This window comes from Miniopterus natalensis, chromosome X (assembly GCF_054644295.1).
Source record: "Miniopterus natalensis isolate mMinNat1 chromosome X, mMinNat1.hap1, whole genome shotgun sequence".
NCBI lineage: Eukaryota > Metazoa > Chordata > Mammalia > Chiroptera > Miniopteridae > Miniopterus > Miniopterus natalensis.
In genome coordinates this window covers 23,500,240-23,511,157 of record NC_142103.1, presented here as the reverse complement: position 1 = coordinate 23,511,157, position 10,918 = coordinate 23,500,240, and the positions used below count along the sequence as shown (strand labels likewise).

Below are 10,918 nucleotides of genomic sequence, written 5' to 3'. Positions count from 1 at the left end.
TAAAAATGGAGGAACGGGGTGAACCTTTTCCACTGACTAGTGCAAAATCAAATGGCGAATTGCTGTAGGAATACTGAGGAGATGGCGGGGTTTAATACCAGGACGATTCTTCCAGAATGTTCCTCAACTCTAAACCGTTCTCTGCCAGTCATGCGCAGTAAGATTGCGCGCTCTTCTCCAAGCTCCACCCATTTTTCCTATTGGCTACTGATCCTTTATGTCTTTCCTCGGTTTCTCATTGGCCTTCAGCTAGCCTTAGCCCCGCCTCTTAAAGCAAAGAGGTTCCCCATGTTGGGTCTTAGTTCTTTTGTGCGTGTCTCAGGGCCTGTATTTGGAAAAATGGCTACATTCGAGTATCTAGTTTACAAAAGCAAAGTGACTTTTTTTTTCTTCCAAATTAAATATCAAACAAGTGAAGAGATTGGGAGGGTACAATCGGAACTAAAGGGAAGTGGCCTAAGGTTGGGACGTCGGAATCCTTTTGACTAAGGACCGAGCTACTTCCGGGAGAGAATGGGGGGAGAAAGAATTCCGTAAGTTTGGCGGGTTTCGCTATCTTCCTTAATAGTTCGTCCACCTACAGCCGAGGGAGCCGGACACGTGAGGAAGTAGTGACGCCGCCACTGCCTCCACAGGCTGCTTCAGGCTCTCCAATGGCCATGGCTGTGGTGAGTGCCGGCGCGTGCGGCAGGGTGCCTCAGCGCCGGGGCTTGGGCGGCTGAGGGGAGGGTCGCTGGTTCAGGCGGGCTGCTGGTCACGTGGTCAAGTAGCGAATCAGGGCCTGGCCCGCCGAGCTCGGGGCGGGGCCGGCTTTCTGCAGACCCCCTCCATTCCTGCACCGGCGGCTCGGGGGACCCCCGACTCCCCTCCGCGTACCTGCGGAGGCCGTGCAATCTCTTTAAGATTCTGGAAAGGACCCTGAGCTGGGAGCTAGCGAGAGGCGGACGATGTTGGGGTCTGTTGTTTATGGCTTGCAATTTTCTTTTTTTTTTTTGGATTATCTTCCTCTCTATATAACTTTCGATCACCAGAGCTAGAAATGAAACTAGTTCTTAATTAAAATAGTTGGCTGGACTGGGTAAATGGCTGGGGAAGAAAGTACTTAATCTTCCTGCAGGAGAAAAGCCCCACAGCATTTCTTTTCTTCGGTTTTACAATTCTTTACAAATGCCGGCGAACTTTTATGTAATGTGAGGAAGTTTCCTAAGTACCTAATTTTTCAAGTAGTTCATTGAACTTTATTGTTGTTCTGCCTTTTTCATTCAGCAACTTTTGATTTTGGTCATAACTTTTCGCTTGAAAAGTGAACTCGGTGCTTTCCTAATTTACTCAGTGACAATTCCCCCACCCCTACTTTTTTTAAGGTTCAGACTGTAACATTTTTATTATGGTGAATGTTTTGTAAAATATTGTAAGCCTAAAGTAAGTACTGAAGTACCAGTTTCCAAGCTTAGATTATAAATTTATATTTGAAGTGAGAAAAAAATATATCAAATGCTCTAATGAGGGATGAGTATGTCCTAAAAATTTGTACCCCAAAATCGTGAAAATTTTAAAAATTGGAAACTTTTGAGCCCTAAATCTTTAAAATGCCCAAATTCTTATGGAAGAATGTGGTCTATGTACAGAGCTACAAAGTGACTGAAATAAATCATCAGCTTCTGTTGGTGGTTTTGTGTTTGTGAGGGTTTGGAGGGGTGGTAATGTACACTTCTAAAATTTTTCTTGTAGGATTTTAAAACTTATGTAGATCAGGCATGTAGAGCTGCTGAGGAATTTGTCAATATTTACTATGAGACAATGGACAAAAGAAGGCGGGTGAGTGTTATAGTCTGAATTATTCTTTATTATGTTAAATACTGGTTCTTCTTTTAAGCTAGCCATTCATCTGGAGAACATAAGTGATAACTCTGGAATTGTTCTTTAAAAGTGCATTGCTTTAGGAAGGGATTGGTATGGTATTATGGAAGTGTGGACTCTGGAATCATATACCAGCTTTGTGTTTACCTATCCCTGACCCTGGGCAAGTTGATAACCAGTCTCTTAACCTCATTTTATTTTTAGGGTGGTAAATGGGAATCAATTTAAATACTGTATTTAACAAATGACCCAACATATATTTATTTAAATATATTTTCTCAGCCCCAATTAACCCCAATTTGGTTAAAATAATATTAGTGCTGGTGAAGGGGTCTGACATTATAGGGAATGTTCTGCAATTTGTCCCTTTAATTGCATATATTAATCAGTAATTTTTAAAATAGACCTCAGCTGTAGCTGACACTCACAAGCAGAATCCACATGATTTGGATACTTTTAGTCTCCAAAAGAACATCTTACCACTTTGTCAGCTTTTTTCATTGTAATTTATCTCTGAGCCATATCTTCTAAGTAGTTTTTCAGTATGTGCTCCAATCTTACCTAGATATCTTATCAGCATAGGATTGTATTTCAGAGAACTTTCTCTATGCTGCAGGTACAGAAGCTAACATCTTATCTCTAAAAATTTATTTTTTAAGGCAGAAGGTAAAAAGTTCTTGGTACTGATGTTTGATGACATGGGACAGAGACAAGGGATGTGACAATGGATGTTTATTGTGCCTTTCTCTTTTCAAAAATAAAGTAGTAAAAAAAACGGCCTAATCAAGATATGTGTGGCCTTTTAATCCAAGATAAATTTTAGAATTAAGCAAATAATGAGTCCTGTGGCACACTAAACTGCTGTGACTAAAGAGTTAACTGTTGAATTTTGCCTTAGTGGAGCCTTAACTTACTTGACTTACAAAAAAACTGCTTTAGCAAGTACTGGTTTTTCTTTTGAATTAAATATGCTGTTTAAGTAGTAAAAAGAACTAATTCTTCCTAACATATACAACATTAAATGGTTTGAACATGAAATGACTCCATGTATATAAACACTAGGATTGAAGTGTATAGGTAGGGCCTGATGGAAGTCAGCTTTTTTAATTCTCAAAATTAGAAAAGGGAGGGAGACTAAAACTGGTTTGGGTTGTAGGTGCTTGAAACTTGTGATCATTTAATTCATTTAAATACAGAAAGCAAAATTTTAAAGTTCTCTTCTAGTTTGGATGCAAAGTTTTCTCATTGTGGCTAAAGTGAAATATGAAAAACGTATATTTAGCTACCTAGTTTTTTAAGAGTAAATCTTGTTCCTGTTGTCTTCCAGTGGAAGGAGCCAAGGGAGTAGAGATGGAGATAGATTATGAAAATGTTTATATATCACCTGTAACCTTTCAGTTCATTTCTGTTAAAATGCCTTCCCAGAAGCAAAAATATTTCCCTTTTTCTCATTTCTTTTTAGGCACTGACCCGGCTGTATCTGGACAAGGCCACTTTAATATGGAATGGAAATGTTGTTACAGGGCTGGATGCCTTAACTAATTTTTTTGAGGTGTTGCCTTCTAGTGAATTCCAGGTTAATATGTTAGATTGCCAACCAGTTCATGGTAAGATAATGGTCTTTCAAGGTACCTCCTTTGTTTTACTTTAGTGAGCACTGAACTTGAACACCAAAAGCAGAAAACATCATTTAGTAGTACAAGTATACTTTTCTGAGCAAGTTAAATATTATGAGAAATTCAGCTGTCTAATTAAACTTTTGGTATTCTTTTAGATCTGTCTCCAGCAGATCAACAGTAGGTGTTGGTGAATTGTGTGATTATAGTTTATTAACATTTATGAGATAATTTGAAGCTAAATGTGATTTTTATTGGTGGAGCAATTAATCTATTTTCTCTAAGTAGTTGCCTTCTATGCCTTGAAATATCTCTAGAGAAAAATCCCTGATTAATGTGTTTTATTATCTTACAACTTACTAAAATTTCACAAAGAAACTATTTGTTGTGTGAAAGGATGACTCTTATTTTTTTATTTTTCTTGTCTTTCTTTTAAGGATGACTTTTGACAAGACAGAATTAGATTTAAGGTAGACTCATTTATAAGATTAACCTCTAGATGGGTCCTAATTGTCTTAAGTAGTAGGTTAGGGTGATTTCTTTTTCCTTTACAGTTCTTGAAAACAGTAGTAGCTTAAGAATCAAAGCATGGGAAAGCTCTGTTGCAAACCCAATGAAATACTAATAAATACAGGAACCAAATTGTCCTTTGCTAGATATAAGCTCTTTATCTTGAAACTTTAGAGTACCCAAAATCTATTTGGACAGAAAATAATTGTAGTATATTTGAAATGATTATTTAGTTTTTTAGCTTTGGGTGTGCATGCTTACAAGTATGCTCAGAGTAAAGACAGTCTATGAAATGTTTTTTAAGTGTAAAATTATGAGCAATGTATTTTAAGCCTGAAAATCTGCTTATTTAGAGATAGAGACCAACCTCTTTTCTTTTTGTGTGTGGGTAAAGAGCAAGCTACTCAGGCGCAGACTACAGTTCTTGTTGTGACCAGTGGAACTGTGAAGTTTGATGGAAACAGACAGCACTTCTTCAATCAGAACTTCCTGCTGACTGCTCAGACTTCTCCTAACAACACTGTTTGGAAGATTGCAAGTGATTGCTTCCGTTTTCAAGACTGGGCTAGTACCTAAAGGGGGCAAAAATCCGTTCTCTTTTGGTCCATTAGTTTCAGCAACACAGTTTTTGTGAATTAATTCATTTCATTGTGGTTTTAATTTCTAGCAGCACTTTTCCTAGCAGCTGCCAGTTTGGGTTATTGCCCTTAAAAGCTTTAATGCTAGTTTTTTTACATGCCTTACATACATTTCACTAAGGACATTCTTATAGTAATAATTAAAAACACATGATCTCTGAACTAACATACTGTGAGCCCTGCCTATCGCAAAAATGAAATCCTTTTATAATACTATCTAAAGGATATCAGCACAACATAACTCTCTGGAAAGAAGTGGAGTATTTTTTTTTGTTAGGTTAATTTTGTATTAGAACACATACCTATTTTCAGTAAACAATGGTAATACAGTTTTGTTATAAGGCTTTTTCAAATTAGTTCAATGAAAATATTACTACTTTTGGTTTGCATAACTACTCTGACAGAATCACAGGGAGAGATGTTCAGTGGTCTTTTTTCATGTTACCTAATGTTTTTTATGTTGGCGTGTTCTTATGAAGTGAATTAATCTACTAGAGAGGTATAACACGTTCTTAGTTGATACCTGAATATTGGATATACTCAGTGACTTAAAAGCAAAACATGTTAAAAAGATTTTTCCTTGGCAGCTCCAGGTTTATAATTTTAGGTGATGAATGGCAGTGAGACTAATAGCTTTAATGGGAGAATAGAGAGTGAGAAGTATAGAGATACAAGGTTGGCCAAAAGTTAGGAGGGGTGGCCAAATGGTAAGTTTTTGGTATTTGTTTTCTACCTCCTAAAAATGTAGCCTATTTTTAGGGTTTAAGTCATTAAGGTAATAAGTTCATTGCCAAGTGGTCATGAGTGTCACGTTTGTTCTAAAGATTATTTTTAAAGGTTTTTCCAAGTTCACCTCATACTTATCACCAGTATATGTCTCAATTTATTCAAGAACATACGGGGGTAAAATGTCAGCAATAAACCTGACCCTGCAGCAGGGTCTGACAGGAAAGTTGGAAACAAAGCCATTGCTCTCTTAACTTCAAAGTCTTCCATGTGAACTTCAGGCCAAAAATCTCCTGTGTATTAACCACCCCCAAAGTAAGTGATTTCTTTCCTGTGTTTTACACTGTGAACATTATCTGTTTTACTCATTAAAGTTCAAATTTATTTTATTGTATAATTTGTTCTTTTATATGGCATTGTGAGCAAATAGATTTGTTTTAAAACATGTTCTAGTTGTGTGGTTAAGTCTGTCTTTTAAACAAAATAAAGAGCAACGGATCTTCATTAGCCCATAAACTTCAAAAGAACAAATTGATTCATTTTGTCTCAACATCTAAAGAGAAAAAAATACAGCTTTGGTTTTTTGTTAAACTTTAAATTTTTTTTTCATTCTTGAATTTATTGATTTAATGTTTTTAAGCTAGATGTGCCAGCTTTGTTTGTACTTGCAACTCAAAGTTAATGTTTCTTATCACTTCATTTGAAAACCAGTAATTCATACTCCCCCCAAACAACACATTATATTTCTGATATATCAACAAAATAGAATTAAATAGAAGGAGGTGAAATTGAAATTTAGGCCACTCCTTTTTAAAGTACTAATCAAAATATATACTTTATTAAAAATTAACTTACTTGGATTTTGGGTTGGTTTTTTAAAAACCACAGCTTTAACAGCAACAAGCAGAGTGCCCAAGCACTACTCTTTCCTTTGTGGAGAGCATTCTCAAGTAAGAGCTGCATAAAACTAGCAATAAGTAAATTGAGTGGTTGTATACTATTCATGAGCTGAATGTTTTAAGACTTGTGTATGAACTGTTTTCCAAATTCTGTATAACTTTTAAATGGCTGGAACTACTCTTATATGGACTAGACTGTATTTTTGACATGCACATATTTTTGTAACTTGAAAAAAATAAAATTTGTTATGACAAGTTTTCTCAAGCTCGTTTTAAGATCTTTTGATTTTTTTAAAAAAGTTTTATTGAGATCTAATCCTACACCGTAAAATTCACCTATTTAAAATATACAATTTAATGGTTTTAATATAGTCACAGAATTATGAAAATGTCACAAAGTCTAATTTTAGAACATTTTCATCACTGTCAAAGAAACCCCATACCCATTCACAGTTACACCCATTTCTCCCTCCCCACAGCTCCTGCAACATCTAGTCTATTTTTGGTCTCTATGGATTTGCCTATTCTGTAATTTTTAAATCAATCTCTAATGTTTTTACATTAATATTAACAAGGCTCTGATAAACATCTAACATACAGTATATTTTTTTACATTTTGTCTGATTATATTCTTTTTTTTTTTTTTTTTAAATATATCTTTATTGATTTCAGAGAGAGGAAAGGAGAGGGAGAGAGAGAGATAGAAACATCAATGATGAGAGAGTCATTGATCGGCTGCAGCCCGCAACCCGAGCATGTGCCCTGACCGGGAATCGAACCCTGATCACCTGGATCCTAGGTCGATGCTTGATTATATTCTTGAGGTAAATTTTTAGAACCAGACTTTGTCTAATCAAAAGCATGTCCGTTTGTTTTTTTAAAATTTATCTTTATTGAAAGAATTATGGATGTCCCCTTTTTTCCCCCCATTGACCCCTCTACCCCACACCTACCCCTGGCCCCAGGCCTTCACCACTGTTGTCTGTGTCCATGAGTTATGCATTTATGCATATAAATTATTTGGTTAATCTCTTCCGTCCACCCACCCACCCCTGCCTTCCCTCTGAGATCCCACAGTCTGTTCCTTGCTTCTATGTCACTGGGTCTATTTTGTTCATCAGTTTATTTTGTTCTTTAGATTCAACATGTGAGATTATGTTTTATTTGTCTCTCTCTGCCTGGCTTATTTTGCTTAGCATAGTATTCTCCAGGTCCTTCCATGCTGCCCCAAAGGGTAAGAGATCCTTCTTTACAGCTGCATAGTACTCCATGGTGTAAATGTCCCACAGCTTTTTTATCCACTCATCTGATGGGCGTTTGGGCTGTTTTCATCTTTTGATTTTGATTTTTTAAAGGCTTCCAAACAGGTGGTAGTTTCTTTACAATATAAGGTTTTTTAAATTTAAAAAAAAGAATGTTGAAAACAATGTTTGACAACTTGAACAGTGTCTTTTCTCCAGCCCACCTGTCCCTGTTTTCCTGCCAAATACATTCCCAAGATTACCTGTTTGACTTAGCAGTGAAGTTTCTGGTGAGACACTGAAAGTTTAACCTTGAGAAACTAACCAAAATGCTGTTTGGTAGGCAGTGAAATCAAAAGACAGTTGGTTTCCAGAAAATATGGTTCCCTTAACTTTAATTCTACATTAAAATTCTACATTAAAAATGTCAACAGAAACTTGGAAAGGAGGAGACAATAGCCCAGGTTTTGGGGCTCAATCCCCAGTAGGGGGCATGCAGGAGGCAGCCAATCAATGATTCATCATTGATGTTACTATCTCCCTCTCCCTCTCTGCAATCAATTTTTAAAAAGTATTTAAAGATGCATTCATTTTTCGCAATTTAATATCCCTAAAATCGGTACGGGTAATAAGTTGATGCCAAATCATAGTTTAATCAGATTTTTTTTTTTTTTTAGAGGAAGGGAGAAAGAGAAATATTGATTGGTCGCCTCCTGAATCAGGGACCAGACTTGAAACCTGGGTATGTGCCCTAATCAGGAATTGAACTGGTAACTTTTTGGTGCACAGGACAACGCTCAACCAACTGAGCCACACCAGCCAGGGCATTAATCAGCTTCCCCCCCCCCTTTTCCGTGGTACATAAAATACTGTTGAATCTTATAATCGATGCCATCTTAGACTGACGAAATACATTGACTTAGGTCTGAATTTGTAGGCATTCAAGTAAAAGCCTATAAGCTTAAGAAGCTAGTAATTCATGACTCAAACTGTCACCTAGTTATTTATATTTTATGACCAGCTCATGGCTGGAAGAGCCACAGACCTTATTTATAAGCATGCATGTACCTTAGTAAATAGGAGTCATATTTTCTTAGGTTTTGAAAACTACCTAATAATGTATGGTGTGTTTAAAAAGGTAGTCCCAATGATGTTAAAGGTAAGTGCAGTGTTTGGGAAAGGAGCAAAAGTCAAAACCAACAAGGTAGCATGATTTATTTTGCAATGTTGCTGGATTTTCCTGCCTGTAATTAGTGAGGCAGGAAATTTGGTAGAGGAAGCTTCATTTACTGATTTTTGATAAAATATGATTTATTACAGGGTAACAAAAGTAAGTATGGATGTGCTTTAAGCATAACCTTAACACATTTAGGGGGAAATGATAGGGCATATTTGGCTTATTGATTTAACAGTTGGCTCTATACAATAAAAATATTTCACCAAAATACTTGCTATCTAACTCTGCTGTATTCTATTAATATTTGTCCTTTGCCAAATGAAACTTTCTGTACAAAAGATTTCTCAGTATCTTATCAGTGGGCTTTATAGGTCAGCCTTGCTTCCTAAAGAAGCACTAAAAAAGGAAATGTTGAGTATTGTTGAAAGAATGTTTTAGATGGAGGGTCTTAAGATACAGCTTAGACGTAGGATTGAGGTAAATGCATCTTCTACATAAGTGGCTTCCCAAAGTTTTGCTTTATCCCACAGAAGTATAAGATGTCATAAACCAGTACACAGATGCATAATTATAACTAATAAAAAAGTTATGTAAGTAAAACTCATGCTTACTACAGTTGACTCTTGAACAACAAGGTTTAGGGACACCAACCCATCCACCCCTCCCCCCCACAGTTGAAAATCCATGTATAACTTGACTCTCCCAAAACCTAACTTCTAATAGTCTGCTGTTGATCAGAAGCCTTACCAGTAACAGTCAACACATATTTTGTATATGTATTATATACTGCATTTATACAATAAAGTAGAGAAAAAATGTTAAGAAAATTATATGGAAGAGAAAATACTTTAACAGCATTGTACTGTATCAATACTGTAAGTTTATATCGTCTGTTTACAAGATGAAAAAATTCACACATAAGTGGACATGCGCAGTTCAACCTATGATGTTCAAGGGTCAATTGTATTTGCGATGTTTCTGGCATTTTCTATTTATTAATTTTTCGAATGCTGGTTATAGCCTGCTGAGTTGATTTTTACAATTTCCTAATGGATTGTACTAGCAGTCTGGGAAACACAAAAATAGAGCAACCATAATACTTTGACTATCACTTTCTAGTAGAAGGGAATGGTTGGTTTCAAAAAGTGCCATGTGTCAGTGATGTTCCCCTGACTTAGAAATGATGAAAAACTTCCTCTTCTCAGGCGTGTCATATTTAAGGAGGACTGTGAAAAGCAGTACTGTTTTCCTCCCATTCCTTATCTTGCACCTGAAGTTCAGAGCTAAGAAAGCAAATGTTTATTTAAACTTTAGGCAGAATTTAGGAATAGGGCGTATGGCAATAAAAATGAGTTGAAACAGGGAGGCACTGTCCTATTTCAGATGTCGAAGCAGATAATTAAGAAGCATTCCAGGAGAACCACTTTTGAACATGATTTGATACCACATAAAATGTATTTTGGTCTATTGTAGGTCAATTTCATGTTTTTTTTTTCCCCTTTCCCTCCCTTTCTGGACACTCCAAACATCTGCATATCAACCCCCTGGTTTGACAGAGGTTGTGGTGGTCTCTAAGGTGTAAATCCTGGTCCCAGATCCCAAAGAGACTGTATTCTAAGGCCATTCTGCCCCTGCTATGTTTTGTGACCTCTCTCTTTATCTGTTGAGTAGAGATTTGCCTTACCTGACCCACCAGATGATTGTGAAAATCAAATGGGACAAATGTGAAAATATTTTGAAAACTGCAAAGTGCTGCACAAATACAATTGTTATATTTTGGGGCTTGTTGACTGGCTGCTCCCTCTACCCAAATTCTGACTCTTAGAGTAAAACAATTGATAGGGACTGCCACCCACAACCAGACACTCATATTTTTTTATTTTTTGTTTATATCATTTTAAACCTTGCCACTGCCTTTACAAGACTTATCCAGCTCTGCCAAAAGTCTATGATTAGATTGATCCAGATAGAGATGACTATTTGACTGTAAAAAGAAATTCAGGGCCTTGACTGGAAGCAAGGATAACAACTTGCAAATATATTTTCTAGAAGTCTTTCTATAATGGGAAAAAATATAGACTGGAACTTTTTCATTTGAATTCTCTTACTCAAGGACAGGAAGTCAGTGAGAGGAGCCCGCAACACTTACCAATTGCAGGTGCTATGCCTTGAAACCCTGACCTGCCTGAGGTAGCCAACATGCTCCTTGTTCCCCTGATCCTTTTATGCCACTTCTGGAAGAACCTTTGGG

At 36.6% G+C, this 10,918-nt stretch overlaps 1 protein-coding gene across 2 annotated transcripts; it reads left to right on the top strand.

Annotated features, from left to right (window-relative positions):
* Positions 1–304: 304 nt before the first annotated feature.
* Positions 305–6,514, top strand: NXT2 (nuclear transport factor 2 like export factor 2). 2 transcript variants are annotated; one of them, XM_016198343.2, is made up of 5 exons: positions 305–353; positions 584–668; positions 1,732–1,818; positions 3,323–3,467; positions 4,381–6,514. In XM_016198343.2, exons 1-5 carry the CDS (start codon positions 340–342, stop codon positions 4,560–4,562), a joined length of 513 nt encoding a protein of 170 aa, XP_016053829.1. In that variant the 5' UTR covers positions 305–339; the 3' UTR covers positions 4,563–6,514. The 2 variants fall into 2 exon arrangements, with proteins under 2 accessions (XP_016053829.1, XP_016053838.1); XM_016198352.2 differs by lacking the exons at positions 305–353; positions 584–668 and adding an exon at positions 856–955.
* The last annotated feature ends 4,404 nt before the right edge of the window (positions 6,515–10,918 follow it).